The sequence below is a fragment of the Podarcis bocagei genome (assembly GCF_964188305.1).
Source record: "Podarcis bocagei genome assembly, chromosome: 13".
Taxonomy (NCBI): Eukaryota; Metazoa; Chordata; class Lepidosauria; order Squamata; family Lacertidae; genus Podarcis; species Podarcis bocagei.
The window spans coordinates 34,451,398-34,472,630 of NC_138138.1; the positions used below are offsets into that span (position 1 = coordinate 34,451,398).

General features: G+C 40.1%; 3 protein-coding genes across 4 annotated transcripts; all 3 read right to left on the bottom strand.

Annotated features, from left to right (window-relative positions):
• Positions 1–1,043: 1,043 nt before the first annotated feature.
• On the bottom strand, positions 1,044–2,227 carry LOC308571899 (vomeronasal type-2 receptor 26-like). Its single transcript, XM_081167537.1, has one exon. The coding sequence runs from the start codon at positions 1,953–1,955 to the stop codon at positions 1,053–1,055; it is 903 nt and encodes a 300-aa protein (XP_081023663.1). The 5' UTR covers positions 1,956–2,227; the 3' UTR covers positions 1,044–1,052.
• Positions 2,228–2,837: 610 nt separating this feature from the next.
• On the bottom strand, positions 2,838–6,830 carry LOC308571886 (vomeronasal type-2 receptor 26-like). Its single transcript, XM_081167505.1, has 4 exons — positions 6,634–6,830; positions 4,659–5,519; positions 4,246–4,473; positions 2,838–3,016 (listed from the first exon to the last, which is right to left on the bottom strand). Exons 1-4 carry the CDS (start codon positions 6,775–6,777, stop codon positions 2,864–2,866), a joined length of 1,386 nt encoding a protein of 461 aa, XP_081023631.1. The 5' UTR covers positions 6,778–6,830; the 3' UTR covers positions 2,838–2,863.
• A 449-nt stretch (positions 6,831–7,279) lies between these two features.
• On the bottom strand, positions 7,280–11,050 carry LOC308571898 (vomeronasal type-2 receptor 26-like). 2 transcript variants are annotated; one of them, XR_014001605.1, is made up of 2 exons: positions 9,874–9,912; positions 7,280–7,667 (listed from the first exon to the last, which is right to left on the bottom strand). XR_014001605.1 is itself a non-coding variant. In XM_081167536.1 (2 exons), exons 1-2 carry the CDS (start codon positions 10,782–10,784, stop codon positions 7,445–7,447), a joined length of 921 nt encoding a protein of 306 aa, XP_081023662.1. In that variant the 5' UTR covers positions 10,785–11,050; the 3' UTR covers positions 7,329–7,444. The 2 variants fall into 2 exon arrangements, 1 of the variants encoding a protein (XP_081023662.1); XM_081167536.1 differs by lacking the exon at positions 9,874–9,912 and adding an exon at positions 10,087–11,050 and having other exon boundaries at positions 7,329–7,667.
• Positions 11,051–21,233: the final 10,183 nt, after the last annotated feature.

Consider the following 21,233-nt stretch of genomic DNA (forward strand, 5'->3'; position numbering starts at 1 on the left):
AGTAGCTGGTTCCGGGTTCCAGGGACATCGTTCTCAAGATGGCCTCACAACCAGTTCAGATGGCTTTTGAGCGTCTGAATGACTCCAATTACTTGCTGTGGTCGGAACACATGCAGGAAGTGCTGCAGAGGGATCGTCTCTGGCAAGTGGTGAGTAAGTTTCCTGCGAAGCCTGATGATGAAGACCTCGATAAAGACCAAAGAGCAAGGGCCACAATTGTCTTGGGGCTGGAAGATTCCCAGTTGCCGTATGTGAGGGGAATCAAGACAGCTAGAGGTGTGTGGCAAGCACTTAAAGAACTCCATGTGCGTGAGACAGCGGTTTCCAAGCTGTTCATTCACAAGGCATTGTACAAGGCAATGTTACAGCCTGGGGTTACAATGCAGGAACACCTACACAGTTTACAGTTAAAGTTTGCTGCGCTACAGGAAAGAGACTGTGCGTTAGACCAGCAGGAGAAGGTGGCTATTATTTTGAGTTCTCTCCCGGAAAGCTGGGATAATTTAGTTTTGTCTCTAGAAGGCATACAGGAGCGTGATTTATCAGTCAGTTACGTTACTGGGCGTTTGATTGAAGAATGGCAGAAGAGGCAAGAAAGGTCGTTGGCTGCAGAGACTTCTACTGACGGGTGGTTTGGAAGGAGTTCTCATGCCGTGCCAGAGGTGAAGCAAAAGCAGCGTACTGGTGAGGAGTCAGCGTTTGCTGTTAGGCGTTGTTTCCGATGTGGGTCTTCAGCGCATCTAAAACGACAATGTCCGGAGTTGGTCAAGTCTCAGTTGCCGGTGCAGGAGCAGAGACGAGATCAGCAGCAGCAGCGTAAAAAAGTTGACTTGTTCTAAATAATTCAGGTTTATGGTAACATGTATATATATAAGGAGATATTGCTTCAGAGTGCAAGGGTTTTGTTTTTGTTTTGTTTTTATGTTTAAAAGATAGAGAGGTCCAAGAAAATTGAAATAGAAGAAATTTACCAAGAAAATAATTCATAAACACCCCCAAAAAACCCAAATATCCATTGGTTGTGCAGACTAGAGCAAAACACACCCACACATTCATCCAGCCTTTCGTCTTATAAGCTGTTCCTTATCATTCAGTTCGGGCCTTAAAACAATGATATAACATTTAGGGGAAAAGATGCACCCTAGCAACCCAGCACTGGAGGCTAGGATAGAAAAGATCTCCACAGCTACCATGTATTTTCCTTTAGTGCTCAGGGAGGAGGGAATAAAGGATAACCAAACACTGCAAAAGACCAACATGCTAAAAGTGATGAACTTGGCTTCATTGAAACTGTCAGGCAACTTCCTGGCAAGGAAAGCCACACTGAAACTGACCATAGCCAGAAAGCCCATGTAACCCAGGACACAGTAAAACATAGTTACAGAACCCTCATTGCATTCTAGAACAATTTCTCCATAGGTTGAGTGCTTATCGACATCTGGGAATGGGGGAGAAAATGCCAACCACATGATACAAATGGTTGCTTGAATAAAGGAGCAGGAAATCACAATGGAGTTGGCCAGCCTCTTCCCCACCCATTTCCTCATCCTGGATCCTGGTTTGGTGGCCATGAAAGCCAGAATCACTGTGATCGTTTTTGCCAGCACACAGGAAACAGCCACTGAGAAGATGATGCCAAAAACAGGTTGTCGCAGAAGACATGTCACCTTCTGAGGCTGTCCAATGAATAGCAATGCACAAAGGAAGCAGAGCAGGAGGGACAGGAGGAGCATGTAGGTGAGATCCCGGTTGTTGGCTTTGACAATGGGAGTGTTGTGGTGCTTCAGAAACGTCCCTAGCACCAGAGCTGTGATGATTGAAGAGCAAAGCGAAAAACAGGCTAAACTGATCCCCAAAGGTTCTTCATAAGACAAGAAGCTTATTTCCTTCAGAATACATAAATCCTGTTTTTTGTTGGGATAATATTCATCTGGACATTTAAAACAGTCATTCATATCTGAAAAAGAAGCAATGAGTTATGAGGTTTCTATTGGTGTCCCAAACCATACAATCCATGCTAATCTTGCATAGATTAAAGTTTATGTAGTCCTGTCATCCCAACAGACTCTAAGCAATGATTAATCTATGAGAATTGGGAATTTTTGAATATATACAATAAAACTTCAAACGTAGTGCTTTACCAAGGGCAATGTTACACCAGGTCCTGATTTTCCTCTGCCAAGGAAGTTTATCATAAATGTTCAAGACATTTCATTAAAGCATTCTGCTGTTTTTTGTTTTTCTTTACACTTTATGCCTTTTCTTTTAAAAAAATCTTAATCTAAGGTGAATAAAATGTAAACTTTCTTCTCAATTAATACATTGTGCTCTCTTCTGATGTCACACCTTTCTCTGTCTACCTCCAGCAGCCGGAGGAGAAGAGGACAGAGGGGGAAGAAGGCGTGAGGCCTGAAGGCCGCTCCCTGCAAGGCCTTTTCCACCTGGCCTAGGAAGTGGGTCTCACATTCACCCAGCCCAACTATGTTAAATATGAATTCTGTAGTTGACCTCCTTTGTAATGTTTTATTTTGAAATCTTTAAGATAATATTTTAGTTTTCTGTTATGTTGCTTTGGCTGCCTACTCTATATTCAACTTTCTTCAAATTGTTTTATTTATGTTTTAATGATTTAATATGCTGTAAAATGCTTTGAGATATTTCTTAAAAATACAAAGAGGTAGCGAAATTTTTTTTGGAAAAGGAAAAGGAAAAAAGAAAGACACCTTTGGTTATAGAGCAGTATATAAATCCAATAAGTAATTCTTTCTTCTTCCTTTTTTTTTAAAGAATAAAACTGGTAACCATATTGTATGCATATATTTATGCTTATTCCCATTCCTCTGGATTACTGGTCATCTGCTTCCTATTTCTGTATGTCATATTGCTTACCCATCTGGTCTGAAATCTTCTCTTCTGGACAGGGAGTGCAATCGTAGCAACAAAATGGCTCCCCCTCCTTCATTTTCTTGTTTGAACCAGGGCTGCAACTCTCACTGCATACAGAAATAGGCCTTGCCTAACCCATGAAACAAAGGAAAATATAGAGCTGGGAATCTTTATGGTTCCAGTAGAGTTGACTCCTGTTGCTAGAAAAATGGGCAGAGACCTGAGAAGAATCCAACTCCCTCCCCAATCACCAAGTATTGTTCAGGCTTTCTCCTGTTACCCACAATCACATTAATACATTTTCTGTAACTGAGATGTTTTCTAGATGCTCATGTCTAACATCCAGTAATAAAAACCATGAGCAGCAGATTCCAACTTTGTCTGCAGAGAGGGAAGACAATTTTAAAAAGAAAGACCTTAAAGTATGACAGGCATAGCAATTGTCCATTCCTTTTACTCCCTTAGAAACCAAAGCAGGAGAAGCCTCAAGGTACAGCAAGAAAAAAGCAGTTGCATGGCAGGGTTTTGACTGCCCATGATAAGCAAATTAGACCCATGTGTTCATCAGATGATTGTTCCTCTTTGCAAATTTGCATAGATCACCCCTTCCCTAGCTTGTGTTTGTGTCTGTGAGAAAGTGGGAGAGAGAGAGAGAGAGAGAGAGAGAGAGAGAGAGAGAGAGAGAGAGCTTGATTTTATTTCTTTTTTTAACCAGAAGGTAGAGGACAGGAGAAGCATTCTAATGGGTTTCCTTGTTTGAGGAGGAAAGAAGTAAAAATAAATCTAATGGCCTTTTTTTATTGGTCACTAGTTAGGGGGCAGAGTTAGTGTGCTAAATAGTGAAGTTCTGCTTTGATAGAGGCAAGCAGGAGATGAAGTTTTCCGCTTGATGGAGAACAAAAGAGGTGATTCTACCTGGTTTCCTCACTTCGTTCAGAGCTGATTTCAACTATGCCGCCAAAGATTATTTCATAAACAAAATGAATAAAGGTTACATATACTTTGGTCCTATTGATGGAATTTTGAAGGTTTCAAATGAAAACGATCTTAAGTGATATTCAAAGATGGAGTGCTCTGAGTTGACTCAATGAAATCAATGTGCATGACTAACTTTGGAACTCAACAAGTGATCATTATTTGACATATGTTTAAACCAAAATATGAATATATTTAGCTCATACAACAATTTCTCAATAAATAAAATCTAGAACACTGCCCCAGTTAATAAATTCATGAAGTGTAATTTCCTATACCATTTCAAGAATTTTTCATACATCACAAAAACATTGTGGTCAAGTGAAATGATCTTTACAAACTGTATGGAAGTCAATGTTCATTCCAAACTGGAAATCTCCCTACCTTGTTAAACCGCCTTTGCCATGTTATAGCATCTTCATGGATGGTGAACACTTGATGCGAAGAAGACTGGGGATCCATCCTCCCAACTTTAATTTTATGAAAGGATTGGTTTAAGGAAACAATCCAATTAATAACATCCAACCCAACTTTCAACTCCCCATTCTGGTTAAAGGAAATCTCATCTCCAGCACTATTATTAAATAATACACCTCTGAGGAAATGATGGAACTATATTTGAAAAAGGAAATCAGAAGAAGAGGATGTGTATCAGTCTAACAAATATATTCAGTGGCAACAGTCTCACTAAGAACAGAAAAAAAGAAACAAAAATCAGGGAGATAATTAAATGAGTCATGGACTATTTGACACCAATGATATGGTGCCCTATTGCAAGAGAAAATTGGCTTCATTACCTTCCATGGCTGTTGATTTTGTAATGACAACTGCCCTTGGTCCTTTAACATTCTTGATTTCAGTCTCCATGAGAACATGTCATGAACAGCCTGTGCCATGGCATAAACAGCCATGTAGATACTGTAGCTATGGCCAATCATGTTCATTTCGAAGAAAGGCCCAGGAAGAGCCCCCATGTTCTCATCTCCAGTGCAGATATCCCCATCCACATCTTCTGCACCTGTACCTGGAAATGAACAGGCAAAGGCCTGCTGCCAGAAATCCATGATGAAATAATCTTCTTTTGAGGTGGCAGGTTTTCTACTGGCAGTAAATTGCTGGAATCCTGATATATCATTGGAGTGAATTGCGAAGGACAGAGCCCCGTGGATTATTTCTTTATCCCAAGTCCTTTGATAAACGAGAGAAGTCAGCTCCACCTGGGCTGTCAGTATCCACACTGTACCCTTTGGGTTAATATCCACATGTTCTTGCTCAGATAAATACGGAAACCATCTCAGAAATATCATAGAATAAGATTCTCCATAGATGATCATCACATTGGCTTTGCTACTCATTACTTTATCATGTATTTTTGCAACCTGTTGGAACAAGTCTTTAAGATCAGCGATAAGAGATAATTTGGATACTCTCTCAATAAAGGCAAAACAAATGCCACTAGAAGTAAACATTGGAACCACAGTTTGAACAAATCTTTCTCCATTCTCAAGATCCATGGTAAGGAGACCAACCCAGGTCCACCTGAAATGCAGAAGTAAGGAGAGAATCCCCTCATACTGCAGGGCTTCCTGTGGGACCATTTGGTAGAAGGAAAGGCCTGGAGTTTTATCCTCCATGACTGGAGCTGGGCTATATATGAGCTAAAAGGGATTGCAGGCGAAAAAAGAAAGAATAAGCATGATTTTATGGATATATTAAGTCATTTTTATTCAACAGTTTAAAATGTACACCAGAAGAATAAACAAAAACTACAAACCAATGGGTTTTAGAGTAAGGACTGTGTTGCTCCATTACTCAATACGATGCAGAAAGTAATAATACTGAAATACATCTGGAGTCATATGTGTTACTGTAGCCAATATAGGGTACTCCCCCCAAATAAAACTGAAAATTCGAGGGTGAAGACTGTCACTAAGTTGACAAAGTAGAGGAAAAATGGTACCATGTTTCCAAGAAAAGAAGTGTCCTACTGTATTTAAACCCTGGGCACTCTACATTGCTGTAGCTTTATTTTTCAGTCAAAACAGATTTCCCAGCTTCTGTTATAAAATGGACTTGTACTCCTGGCATAAAGGCACACAAACACCATTCTGCCCACATTTTGCATGCCCATGTTGAGCCTTTTCTAAGGCACCACAAATCCTTAGCAAATGGACACTGCATAAAGACATAAATACACCTTTCTGCCTGCATTCCTGCAAACACAATGTGGGCATAACATCAAATTTATGTGGTACAGTCTAGTAGAATTAAATGCCGCAGGTGGATTAATTTTACCACAGCCTCATGAATTCTCATCAAAGTGTTCTTTGATTGGATTTATGCTCCATAACATTTTACTCCACTGTTGCGAAGAACAATCCAAAAGCTGCCATTTTCAACTCCCACCACACACCATCAGAAAAATCAATCCTCATATTTAAATGTGTGAGGCAATGACGTTTACAACACTGAGACTTTTGTAAAAATTTTCCCAAAAGGTTGGTGACTCTTTGGGAAACACCCTACATCATTAGCCTCTCTGCAAATTAAAAAGTATTTATTTGGTTTTCCCCAAATTGTATCAATAAATTCAAATTGCTTCCCCTGTATAAGAGTCTTGCTGACTTATTTAAGCATATTCTTAAATACCACACCAGTTCACATATTTTGGCCTCTGAACCACAGAGCGAAATATAGCAAACAATGCAACCATGGGGGGAAAACAACAACTTTAAATCCATGATGCTCAGCACAGAGATGGATACATTATACCTGTGGAATTTTATAGATATCCAAGACTGTTGCAGCATGAAGAGAGGTTAGGGGGTCCAGTCCCCCAATGACTGCTATCAAATGATGATGGATGTCACATTTGTAGTTGGGGACCAATCTCTCTGGGCTGGACGTTAGCAGCATTGTAGCATGATAGGTCCCTTTTGCAATGAAATAGCTGTCAAATATGTGGAAGCCCAAGGTGGTATTGGGTAAGATCTGAGGGTTGGCATTGATCTCCTTCACTGCAAATTCCAAGGCCAGGATGTGCTGGTAATTCTTAGTCACCATGCTGAAATGAGAATTGCACTCTGTATCAAAAAGATATCTCTCATTTTATAAATCACAATTATTGCATTCTCATCAATGTTTGCATTATGAAATAGTACAGTATTTTAAACCACATCTGAGGATGCAGTACACAGTGGTGTATAAAATTGTTTGCTTGTTTTTTGGTTTTTTTTAGTAAGTCCATTTGCCCCCTTTTATGTGTTAAAAACATTTTAAGAACTCTGGAACATATAAAGGAAGAAAACAAAATCCATCACACATCACTGAGATTCATTTCCATGATAAGATGGATGATAACAGATTTCAAAATTAATAGATATGAAGCTAGGCTATGCCTATAAAAGTCAGTGAAATAAATTTATCTTTATTATGTTCTATTATCTTGTTATTGGGAACAAGATACATATCCTTAATTGCATTATTTATATTTTTCTTTGTTGAAAAGCAGTATGCCACGGCTTTCAGTATTCAGAGAAAGAAACTCAGAAAAGCAGAAAGAGATAAAAGAAAGAGCAACTCCTTACGCAAGCTCTTCGGGCAATGCCTGTGGGGGTTCTATAGTGAAGGCTAATGCATTGGAAATGATGAAGCTTTGAGAAGCTAGGCCACCAAGGATGAGGTCTCCTGACCGGTGATACTTGTGAAGTGGAGGGTGTGGATCATGGACATGACACTTCACCATGAGAATCTTGCATGTCATTTCAGGAAGCAGTGCCAGCAGCAACATAAGCAAAGTCGCCATCCTGAGTTTGAAGGCAAATCTTCACTTGAGAAATATGACAATATTTCCACAGAAAATTCCCTTATTTGAATGTCACCAGTTGCAAAGGCTGATTTAAATGTTTATTCAGTTTTTAAATAGGCCAAAACTCTGAAATAAGTACCACTAATCTCTAGCGGTAGTTATAAATTCTTGTGTGCATACTTACCAAATAACAACTTTCCAGTTCGAATTCCACAGGGGTTTCAGCGTGCAACAAAATTATTTATAATCATTGCTGTAATGACAGAGGAAAATAATTACAAAGTCAACGTTGGGGTTCCTCTGTGTAACTACAGAAGGAAACTTGTTTGTTACATCTGAAGATTCCCCCACACCTTCCACCTAGTTGAGTATCAAATGATACTATGGCTTGGATGGGGGAGGCGGCAAGGCTTCAGACGTATAACATCATAGTTTGGATTAATGTACACTTAAACATGTATTAGGAGCACTGTGCTGAAGATTTAAAGGCAACTTACCAACACATACCACAGCTTGTGGAGAGGGAGGCATTTTCTAAATAGGAAATGTGGTGGAAGGCAGAGTGATTCCTTTACTTTTAGAAGAGCAAGGCCTAATTGGTAGCAACCCAGCTGCTGAGTCCTTTCAATCTGTAGCCTCAAATCCCTCCTTTGCCACTTCTTTCTTGTCTTGCTTCTGAATGCCAGAGAAAGGACCCCTTAGCCTTTGGGAAGACAGAGAAGGCACTGGTGTAGGGTCCCAAGAAGCATGCCCATGTCTGTATCTTCACAAGGGTTTTGCTTGTTCCCTCTATTACATTTCCTGTCCTCCCACTCAGGGGTGGGTTACAACAAATGAAGCAGTATTTTAAACAACTTAGCATTTAATAAATATGGGGGTGGTAGAAATTGGCATATCAAGTGTCGAAAGCCAGGGTAAAGAGATGAGACCAGCAACTGCTGAAAGTTGTATAATGCAGTACCCTCTCTGTTTCAGTTGGAACAGTTCAGGGATTTGGCACTGGGCACCATGCACAAGTTAATGAGGATTCCACCAGAGCTCTAGAGCCTTGAGAGTTGACAACCCAGCAAGTCACTGTGTTTGCCTTAGTGCTTAGCATCAGGTGATTATACTACTGCTTACTCTATGAATTTGAGATCTTCTGGGTTTCTTCTAATCTGCAGCCTTTATGGCCCATATTTCTTTACCATGTAATGCAATTCTTAGTGTATTTGAAGAGCTAGTGTATGGCATATCTACCATTGCAGGACATTGGTGGGGGGCTCCTTAGACTGTATGGATGGAAGGTGGCCTGCTCTTGATTGTTACACTCCCTCTGAAGGAAATTGTACACAACCTAGGAATAATTATCAATTCACTGCTGTCACTTGAAGCTCAGGTGGTCTTGGTGGCCCAGTTGTGCTCCTATCTGGACGAGTAAGGCCTAATGTAATTCGTCTATGCTTTCGTGACTTGTAAGTTAGATTATTGCAAAGTGTTATATGTGGGGCTGCCTCTGAAGATGGTTTGGAAACTGCAGCTGGTGTAGAATTCAGTAACCAGGTTGCGCACCAGTGCAAGAAAATTTGAGCATATAATACCAATCCTGGCACAATTGTACTGGTTGTCCAGGAACAATAAAAGTAATGGTTTTGACATATTAAGCCTTCAATTACTCAGAACCACAATGTCACAAGGACTTCCACTCCCCAAATGAACTGACCCAGACTGTGTGCACATCATCTGAGGCCCTTCTTCCTGTGCCTGCTCCACAAGAGGTCCAGAGGGTGGCAACACAAGAACAGGCCTTTTCTGCTGTGATTCTCTATTTGAGGAGTGCTCTTCCCAGGGTGGCTCACCTGGTGTCAGCAATGTACCGTCATTATATATCTTTAGGCACCAGGCAAAATCCAATATAACCAGGCCATGCAATATTTGGCTAAATTCTCTAAGCCCTTACTCTTAGAGTATAAGTTGCACAACTCTGATCAAGATTTGTTTTAGGTTCATGGGTTTAAAGTTGACTTGTTCTAAATAATTCAGGTTTATGGTAACATGTATATATATAAGGAGATATTGCTTCAGAGTGCAAGGGTTTTGTTTTTATGTTTAAAAGATAGAGAGGTCCGAGAAAGTTGAAATAGAACAAATTTACCAAGAAAATAATTCATAAACACCCAAACAATCAAATATCCATTGGTTGTTCAGACTAGAGAAAAACACACCCACACATTCATCCAGCCTTTCGTCTTATCAGTTTTTCCTTATCATTCAGTCGAGGCCTTAAAACAATGATATAGCATTTAGGGAAAAAGATGCAGCCTACCACCCCAGCACTGGAGGCTAAGATAGAAAAGATCTCCACAGCTACCATATATTTTCCTTTAGTGCTCAGGTAGGAGGGAATAAAGGATAACCAAACACTGCAAAAGACCAACATGCTGAAAGTGATGAACTTGGCTTCATTGAAACTGTCAGGCAACTTCCTGGCAAGGAAAGCCACACTGAAACTGGCCATAGCCAGAAAGCCCATGTAACCCAGGACACAGTAAAACATAGTTACAGAACCCTCATTGCATTCTAGAACAATTTCTCCATAAATTGAGTGCTTATCGACATCTGGGAATGGGGGAGAAAATGCCAACCACATGATACAAATGGTTGCTTGAATAAAGGAGCAGGAAATCACAATGGAGTTGGCCAGCCTCTTCCCCACCCATTTCCTCATCCTGGATCCTGGTTTGGTGGCCATGAAAGCCAGAATCACTGTGATCGTTTTTGCCAGCACACAGGAAACAGCCACTGAGAAGATGATGCCAAAAACAGGTTGTCGCAGAAGACATGTCACCTTCTGAGGCTGTCCAATGAATAGCAATGCACAAAGGAAGCAGAGCAGGAGGGACAGGAGGAGCATGTAGGTGAGATCCCGGTTGTTGGCTTTGACAATGGGAGTGTTGTGGTGCTTCAGAAACGTCCCTAGCACCAGAGCTGTGATGATTGAAGAGCAAAGCGAAAAACAGGCTAAACTGATCCCCAAAGGTTCTTCATAAGACAAGAAGCTTATTTCCTTCAGAATACATAAATCCTGTTTTTTGTTGGGATAATATTCATCTGGACATTTAAAACAGTCATTCATATCTGAAAAAGAAGCAATGAGTTATGAGGTTTCTATTGGTGTCCCAAACCATGCAATCCATGCTATTCTTGCATAGATTAAAGTTTATGTAGTCCTGTCATCCCAACAGACTCTAAGCAATGATTAATCTATGAGAATTGGGGATTTTTGAATATATACAATAAAACTTCAAACGTAGTGCTTTACCAAGGGCAATGTTACACCAGGTCCTGATTTTCCTCTGCCCAGCAGTTTATCATGGATGTTCAAGATATTTCATTAAAACATTCTGCTGTTTTTTGTTTTTGTTTACACTTTATGCCTTTTCTTTTAAAAAAATCTTAATCTAAGGTGAATAAAATGTAAACTTTCTTCTCAATTAATACATTGTGCTCTCTTCTGATGTCACACCTTTCTCTGTCTACCTCCAGCAACCGGAGGAGAAGAGGACAGAGGGGGAAGAAGGCGTGAGGCCTGAAGGCCGCTCCCTGCAAGGCCCTTTCCACCTGGCCTAGGAAGTGGGTCTCACATTCACCCAGCCCAACTATGTTAAATATGAATTCTGTAGTTGACCTCCTTTGTAATGTTTTATTTTGAAATCTTTAAGATAATATTTTAGTTTTCTGTTATGTTGCTTTGACTGCCTACTCTATATTCAACTTTCTTCAAATTGTTTTATTTATGTTTTAATGATTTAATATGCTGTAAAATGCTTTGAGATATTTCTTAAAAATACAAAGAGGTAGCGAAATTTTTTTGGAAAAGGAAAAAAGAAAGAGACCTTTGGTTATAGAGCAGTATATAAATTCAATAAGTAAATCTTTCTTCTTCCTTTTTTTTAAAAAGAATAAAACCGGTAACCATATTGTATGCATATATTTATGCTTATTCCCATTCCTCTGGATTACTGGTCATCTGCTTCCTATTTCTGTATGTGATATTGCTTACCCATCTGGTCTGAAATCTTCTCTTCTGGACAGGGAGTGCAATCGTAGCAACAAAATGGCTCCCCCTCCTTCATTTTCTTGTTTGAACCAGGGCTGCAACTCTCACTGCATACAGAAATAGGCCTTGCCTAACCCATGAAACAAAGGAAAATATAGAGCTGGGAATCTTTATGGTTCCAGTAGAGTTGACTCCTGTTGCTAGAAAAATGGGCAGAGACCTGAGAAGAATCCAACTCCCTCCCCAATCACCAAGTATTGTTCAGGCTTTCTCCTGTTACCCACAATCACATTAATACATTTTCTGTAACTGAGATGTTTTCTAGATGCTCATGTCTAACATCCAGTAATAAAAACCATGAGCAGCAGGTTCCAACTTTGTCTGCAGAGAGGGAAGACAATTTAAAAAAGAAAGACCTTAAAGTATGACAGGCATAGCAATTGACCATTCCTTTTACTCCCTTAGAAACCAAAGCAGGAGAAGCCTCAAGGTACAACAAGAAAAAAGCAGTTGCATGGCAGGGTTTTGACTGCCCATGATAAGCAAATTAGACCCATGTGCTCTTCAGATGATTGTTCCTTTTTGCAAATTTGCATAGATCACCCCTTCCCTAGTTTGTGTTTGTGTCTGTGAGAAAGTGGAGAGAGAGAGAGAGAGAGAGAGAGAGAGAGAGAGAGAGAGAGAGAGAGAGAGCGCTTGATTTTATTTCTTTTTTTAACCGGAAGGTAGAGGACAGGAGAAGCATTCTAAGCATTTCCTTGTTTGAGGAGGAAAGAAGTAAAAATAAATGCTTCTAATGGCCTTTTTTATTGGTCACTAGTTAGGGGGCAGAGTTAGTGTGCTAAATAGTGAAGTTCTGCTTTGATAGAGGCAAGCAGGAGATGAAGTTTTCCGCTTGATGGAGAACAAAAGAGGTGATTCTACCTGGTTTCCTCACTTCGTTCAGATTTCAACTATGCCGCCGAAGATTATTTCATAAACAAAATGAATAAAGGTTACATATACTTTGGTCCTATTGATGGAATTTTGAAGGTTTCAAATGAAAACGATCTTAAGTGATATTCAAAGATGGAGTGTTCTGAGCTGACTCAATGAAATCAATGTGCATGACTAACTTTGGAACTCAACTAGTGATCATTATTTGACATATGTTTAAACCAAAATATGAATATAGTTAGCTCATACAACAATTTCTCAATAAATAAAATCTAGAACACTGCCCCAGTTAATAAATTCATGAAGTGTAATTTCCCTAACCATTTCAAGAATTTTTCATACATCACAAAAACATTGTGGTCAAGTGAAATGATCTTTACAAACTGTATGGAAGTCAATGTTCATTCCAAACTGGAATTCTCCCTACCTTGTTAAACCGCCTTTGCCATGTTATAGCATCTTCATGGATGGTGAACACTTGATGCGAAGAAGACTGGGGATCCATCCTCCCAACTTTAATTTTATGAAAGGATTGGTTTAAGGAAACAATCCAATTAATAACATCCAACCCAACTTTCAACTCCCCATTCTGGTTAAAGGAAACCTCATCTCCAGCACTATTATTAAATAATACACCTCTGAGGAAATGATGGAACTATATTTGAAAAAGGAAATCAGAAGAAGAGGATGTGTATCAGTCTAACAAATATATTCAGTGGCAACAGTCTCACTAAGAACAGAAAAAAGAAACAAAAATCAGGGAGATAATTAAATGAGTCAAAGACTATTTGACACCAAAGATATGGTGTCCTATTGCAGTGTTCCCCAACCTTGGGCCTCCAGCTGTTTTTGGACTACAACTCCCATCATCCCTCGCTAGCGAGACCAGTGGTCAGGGATGATGGGAATTGTAGTCCAAAAACAGCTGGAGGCCCAAGGTTGGGGAACACTGTCCTATTGCAAGAGAAAATTGGCTTCATTACCTTCCATGGCTGTTGATTTTGTAATGACAACTGCCCTTGGTCCTTTAACATTCTTGATTTGAGTCTCCATGAGAACATGTCATGAACAGCCTGTGCCATGGCATAAACAGCCATGTAGATACTGTAGCTATGGCCAATCATGTTCAATTCGAAGAAAGGCCCAGGAAGAGTCCCCACGTTCTCATCTCCGGTGCAGATATCCCCATCCATATCTTCTACACCTGTACCTGGAAATGAACAGGCAAATGCCTGCTGCCAGAAATCCTTGATGAAATAATCTTCTTTTGAGGTGGCAGGTTTTCTGCTGGCAGTAAATTGTTGAAATCCTGATATATCATTGGAGTGAATTGCAAAGGACAGAGCCCCGTGGATTATTTCTTTATCCCAAGTCCTTTGATAAACGAGAGAAGTCAGCTCCACCTGGGCTGTCATTATCCACACTATACCCTTTGGGTTAATTTTCACATGTTCTTGCTCAGATAAATATGGAAGCCATCTCAGAAATATCATAGAATAAGATTCTCCATAGAGGACTATCACATTGACTTTGCTACTCATCACTTTATCATATATTTTTGCACCCTGCTGTATTAAGTTTTTAAGATCAGTGACAAGAGATAATTTGGATACTCTCTCAATAAAGGCAAAACAAATGCCACTAGAAGTAAACATTGGAACCACGGCTTGCACAAATCTTTCTCCATTCTCAAGATCCATAGTAAAAAGTCCAACCCAGGTCCACCTGAAATGCAGAAGCAAGGAGAGAATCCCCTCATACTGCAGGGCTTCCTGTGGGACCATTTGGTAGAAGGAAAGGCCTGGAGTTTTATCCTCCATGACTGGAGCAGGGCTATATATGAGCTAAAAGGGATTGCAGAAAAAGAAAGAAAGAATAGGAATAGTTTTATGAATATATTCAGTCATTTTTATTCAACATTTAAGTTACCTTTTGAGTAAGGACAATGTTGCTCCATCACTCAATACAAGATGCTGAAAATAATAATACTGAAAGTATTTTGTGTTACTGTTGCAAATTAAGCGTACACACCAAATAAATGTGAAAATTGGAGGTTGAAGACTGTCACTATAAAGAAGAACAAGAAAGGTACCATGTTTCCAAGAAAAGAAGTGTCCTGCCTTATTTAAACCCTGGACACTCTACATTGTTGTAGCTTTCTTTTTCAGTCAAAACATATTTACCAGCTTCTGTTATAACATGCGCTTATACTCCCGGCATAAAGACACACAGACACCCTTCTGCCAACATTTTGCATGCCCATGTTGATCCTATGCTACGACACCACAAATCCTTAGTAAATGCAAATTTTCTTCATAAAGACATACATACACCCTTCTGCCTTCATTCCTGCGAAAACAATGTGGGCATAACATCAACTTCATGTAGTACAGTCTAGTAGATATTCGATACCACATGTGTGTTAATTTTAGCATAGCCCCATGAATTCTCATCTAAATTTTCCTTTGATGGGATTTATGCTCCATAACTTGTTACTCCGCTTCTGAGAAGCACAATCCGAAAGCTGCCGTTTTCAACTCCCACTCAATCACCATCATTTCAATCTCCTTGTATTAAATTTGTGAGACAATCATGTTTACAACCCTGAGACTTTTGTACATTTCCCCCCAAAAGATTGGTGACTGAATGGAAATCAACCTGCATAATTAGTCTCTCTTCAAATAAAAAGTATTTATTTCGTGTGTGTTTTTTCCAAATTGTATCAATAAATTTAAAATCGTATCCCCTGTATAAGAGTCTTGCTGTGGTATGGAAGCTTATGCTTATGCTTTATTCACCACACCAGTTCACATATTTTGGTCTCTGAACCACAAGTTGAAATATGGCAGGCAATGCAACCATGAAAGTAAAACAACAACTTTAAATCCATGATGCTCAGCACAGAGATGGATACATTATACCTGTGGAATTTTATAGATATCCAAGACTGTTGCAGCATGAAGAGAGGTTAGGGGGTCCAGCCCCCCAATGACTGCTATCAAATGATGATGGATGTCGCATTTGTAGTTGGGGACCAATCTGTTTGGGCTGGACATTAGCAGCATTGTAGCATGATAGGTCCCTTTTGCAATGAAATAGCTGTCAAATATGTGGAAGCCCAAGGTGGTATTGGGTAAGATCTGAGGGTTGTCATTGATCTCCTTCACTGCAAATTCCAAGGCTAGGATGTGCTGGTAATTCTTAGTCACTACTCTGAAATACGAATTGCATTCTGTATCAAAAAGATATCTCTCATTTTATAAATCACAATTATTGAATTCTTATCATTGTTTGCATTATGAAATAGTAGAGTATTTTAAACCACATTTGTGGATGCAGTCCAGGGTAGTGTACCAAATTGCTTGGTTTTTGTTTTTCAGTAAGCCTATTAACCCCCTTTTATGTGTTAAAAACATTTTTTTAAACTCTGGAACATATAAAGGAAGAATACAAAATCTATCACATATCACTGAGATTCCTTTCCCTGTTAAGATGGACCACAACAAATTTCAAAATAGATATGGAACTAGTCTATGCAAGCCTATATTAGTCAGTGAAAGAAATTTATATTTATCATATTCTATTATCTTGCTATGGGTAAACAAAGGACATATCCTTAATTGAATTCTTTATGCTTTCTATGTTCAAAAATCCATATGCCCTAGCTTTCAATATTCAGAGAAAGAAGCTAAGAAAAACAGAAAGAGATAAAAGAAAGAGCAACTCCTTACGCAAGCTCTTCGGGCAATGCCTGTGGGGGTTCTTTAGTGAAGGCTAATGCATTGGAAATGATGAAGCTGTGAGAAGCTAAGCCACCAAGGATGAGGTCTCCTGACCTGTGATACTTGTGAAGTGGAGGGTGTGGATCATGGACATGACACTTCACCATGTGAGTCTTGCATGTCATTTCAGGAAGCAGTGTCAGCAGCAAAATAGCAAATGTCGCCATCCTGAGTCTGAAGGCAAATATTCACTTGAGAAACATGACATTCTTTTCACTGAAAATTCCATTATTTGAATGTCACCAGCTGATTTAAATGTTCATTCAGTTTTCAAATAGGCCAGAACCCTGAAGTTTAATCACCACTATACCCTTACAGTAGTTATAAATTCTAATGGGTATATTGACTAAATAACAACTTTCAATTTCTTTCCTATTCAAATTCCACAGGGGGTTCAACATGCAACATAATTAATAATAGTAATTGCTGTAATAACAGAGGGAAATAATTACAAAGTCAAGGTTGGGGTTCCTCTGTGTAATTGCAGAAGGAAACCTGTTTGTTACATCTGAAGATTTCCTCTTTCCTTCCATCTACTTGAGTATCAAAGGATGCTTTGGCTTGGATGAGTACTTGAAAGGTAACTTTTAGGTGAGATCACAGCAATGTGTTATATAAGGGTCTGCCTCCGAAGATTGTTTGGAAACTACAGCTAGTGTAGAATTCAGTGGCCAGGTTGCTCACCAGTGCAAGGATGAGTATATAACAACAATAATGGCACAACTGCCACACTACCCATTAGTTTCCAGGCCAAATAAAAGTGCTGGTTTTTCCAATGAAGCCTTCAGTTGTTCAGGATCACAATGCCACAAGGACTGCCGCTCCCCAAATGAACTGACCCAGACCATGTGCTCATCATATGAGGCCCTTCTTCCTGTGCCTGCTCCACAAGAGATCCAGAGGGTGGCAACACGAGAACAGGCCTTTTTTGCAGTGATTCCCTATTTGTGGAGTGCTCCCCTCATTGTGGCTCACCTGCTACCGTCATTATATATCTTTAGGCACCAGGCAAAATCTGTCCAGGCTATGCACATTCATTATTTGGCTAAATTCTCTAAATCCTTACTCCTAGAGTTTAAGTTACACAACTCTGCTCAACTCTGTGTTATACAGTGGCGTAGTGTGGGGGGTGCAGGGGGGCCCGGCAGCACCGGCCGCAACATCTGGGGGGCAGGGCGGAAGAGACTTGAGTGCTAAAATCCACAGGTTAGGGGGTGCAAATTACTTGCCTCGCCCCGGGTGCTGACAACCCACGCTACGCCACTGGTGTTATAGGTTCATGGGTTGCAAGATGACTTGCTCTAAATAATTCAAGTGTATGGCCACATGTATATACATAAGGAGATCTTGCTACAGAGTGCAAGGGTTTTGTTTTTTAGGAAAGAGAGTGTGTATATATGTTTAAAAGATAGAGAGGTCCAAAGAAAATTGAAATAGAGCAGATCTACCAAGAAAAAAAATTCATAAACACCCAAACAACCAAATATCAATTGGTTGTGCAGACTAAAGCAAAACACACCCACACATTCATCCAGCCTTTCTTCTTATAAGCTGTTCCTTATCGTTCAGTTCAGGCCTTAAAATAATGATATAGCATTTAGGGGGAAAGATGCACCCCAGCATCCCAGCACTGGAGGCTAAGATAGAAAAGATCTCCACAGCTACCATATATTTTCCTTTAGTGCTCATGTAGGAGGGAATAAAGGATAACCAAACACTGCAAAAGACCAACAAGCTGAAAGTGATGCACTTGGCTTCATTGAAACTGTCAGGCAACTTCCTGGCAAGGAAAGCCACACTGAAACTGGCCATAGCCAGAAAGCCCATGTAACCCAGGACACAGTAAAACATAGTTACAGAACCCTCATTGCATTCTAGAACAATTTCTCCATAAATTGAGTGCTTATCAACATCTGGGAATGGGGGAGAAAATGCCAACCACATAATACAAATGGTTGCTTGAATAAAGGAGCAGGAAATCACAATGGAGTTGGCCAGCCTCTTCCCCACCCATTTCCTCATCCTGGATCCTGGTTTGGTGGCCATGAAAGCCAGAATCACTGTGATCGTTTTTGCCAGCACACAGGAAACAGCCACTGAGAAGATGATGCCAAAAACAGGTTGTCGCAGAAGACATGTCACCTTCTGAGGCTGTCCAATGAATAGCAATGCACAAAGGAAGCAGAGCAGGAGGGACAGGAGGAGCATGTAGGTGAGATCCCGGTTGTTGGCTTTGACAATGGGTGTGTTGTGGTGCTTCAGAAACGTCCCTAGCACCAGAGCTGTGATGATTGAAGAGCAAATCGAAAAACAAGCTAAACTGATCCCCAAAGGTTCTTCATAAGACAAGAAGCTTATTTCCTTCAGAATACATAAATCCTGTTTTTTGTTGGGATAATATTCATCTGGACATTTAAAACAGTCATTCATATCTGAAGAAGAAGCAATGAGTTATGAGGTTTATACTGGTGTCCCAAACCATGCAATCCATGCTAATCTTGCATAGATTAAAGTTTATGTAATCCTGTCATCCCAAGAGACTCCAAGCAATGACTTATCTATGAAAATTGGGCATTTTTGAATATATACAACAAAACCTCAAATGTAGTGCATTACCAAGGACAATGTTACACCAGGTCCTGATTTTCCTTTTCTAAGGCAGTTTATAATCAATGTTGAAGACAATTTAGTAAACCGTTATGCTGTTTTTTGTTTTGTTTTACTCTTTATGCTATTTTCATTTTTTTAATCTAAAATGAATTAAAATGTATACTTTCTTCTCAACTAGTACATTGTGCTCGCTTCTCATGTCACACCTCTCTCTCTCTCTCTCTCTCTCTCTCTCTCTCTCTCTCTCTCTCTAGCAGCTGGAGGAGAAAAGGACAGAGGTGAAGAGAGAGACCTCTGGTATAGGGCGGTATATCAATTCAATAATAATACAAATGGGGGCCTCTGAGTGAGGGGATCCCTTCCCCATTCTTTGGACCACCTGAGAAACTCAACAAATCTGCTGCTCCTGGAACTGGTTGTGGAGTGTGCAACTGAATGGGACATAGTTGTGGGCAGCCTGAGGAAGTACCATCCCCCTTGTGCCTGCTCATAAGAAACAAGAGACTAGGGTGATGCCCACTGTTTCCAGGAACTCTTCTCATTGCAAGACTTTTGTGAGTGAGCTGAGAGTTTGGACCCTACATAAGGACCCAGAGGCTGGGAGGCGGAGTGTGTCAGAAGGGAAATTAATATGTATATTGCATATTTTTATATGCAACTGTATTTTATATAAACAAAATTTCCAGAAGCCAACCCTCTTGTTTGCCAATAATGAGACAACAGGATTTTGGAAGATAAATATGAACCACAGAGGCCATAATCTTCCAAGCCTATCCCAACTTCCCTATTGTTGAGTCGATAAATAACTAGCCACACTGCATTTGTGGACCTGAATGAGACTTCAAGGAGGCGATTGCTCATAAACACAGAAACTCATACAAGGATGTCCGATGAGACCAACCCCTCTCTTTACCTGTTCTGAGGTCTTGGGATGAAGTTTAGGCAAGGAGGCCATGGGCAACCAGCTCACATTCAAAACAAGGTCAAATGATTCCACCAAGAAAACCATATTGGATTTTTGCATCTCCAACAAGGCCCTCTGACTCAGACTTACCATAATCACTTTGTGTTCCTTATTTTAGAGGCCTATTTCTTTACATATAGCCAATCATATTAAGAAAACTCTGGGTCTTACCCTCATATGAAATCTTCCCTGCTGGGCATGAGATGCAATCATAACAGCAAAATGGCTCCCCTTCCTTCACTTTCTTGCTAAAACCTGGCTTGCAAGTCTCAGTGCATAGGGAAAGAGGTCGTGTCTAATCCACAAATGAAAGAGGACAACAATTATATTTTAATATTATTACCTTGGAAGTTCTGAGGTTGTAGGGCAGAGGGGGCCCAGATCTTTGTTTACCAAAAAAGAAGCCAAATTTAATAGGTGGGTTGGATCCAGGTACATCTCTACATGTCCCACATATGATATATATGATATGAGGTCTGGGACAAATGGGCATGCTCTGAACAAAACACAGTTCAAAACAATTTGCCTCAGGTGCAAATTGGGGAGGGTTTCTAGGCCACATTTGGTTTCCCATCCCTGCACAAGAGATTTTGAGAGGTGGGCAGTGGAGCTGTCCAACTATCATCTTATATCCTAATGATGTCATATGATTGAGAGGTGGGCAGCCCTACCCACCTGAAAAAATAGACCTGTGACACCAAGCCTAATAAAATATAAAATATCGAATTTCCAAAATCGTATTGCCATTACACAAATCTATGGTGCAACCACATTTGGAATACTGTGTACAGTTCAGATCACCTCAAAATGGACATTGTAGAGTTGGGGAAAGTTCGGAAAAGGGGAACTAATACAATCAAGTGGATGGGGTGACTCCCTTACAAAGAAAGGTTACAGGTTTGGGACTTCTTTAATTTAAATGAAAAATGAATGAGAGGTGATTTGGTAGAAATTTACAAAGTTAAGCTTGGCATAGGGGAGGTGGATAGAGAAAAGTGTTTCTCCCTCTCTCATAACGGTGTTTCCGTGTGCTGCTCTTGTTTCGGTGTTCCATTGCTCCAGAAGCGGCTTAGTCATGCTGACCACATGACCAGGAAAAACTGTCTGCGGACAAACGCCGGCTCCCTCGGTCTGTAAAGCAAGATGAGCGCTGCAACCCCAGAGTCATCTGTGACTGGACTTAACTGTCAGAGGTCCTTTACCTTTTCTTTTGGAATAAGATAACATTCCGAT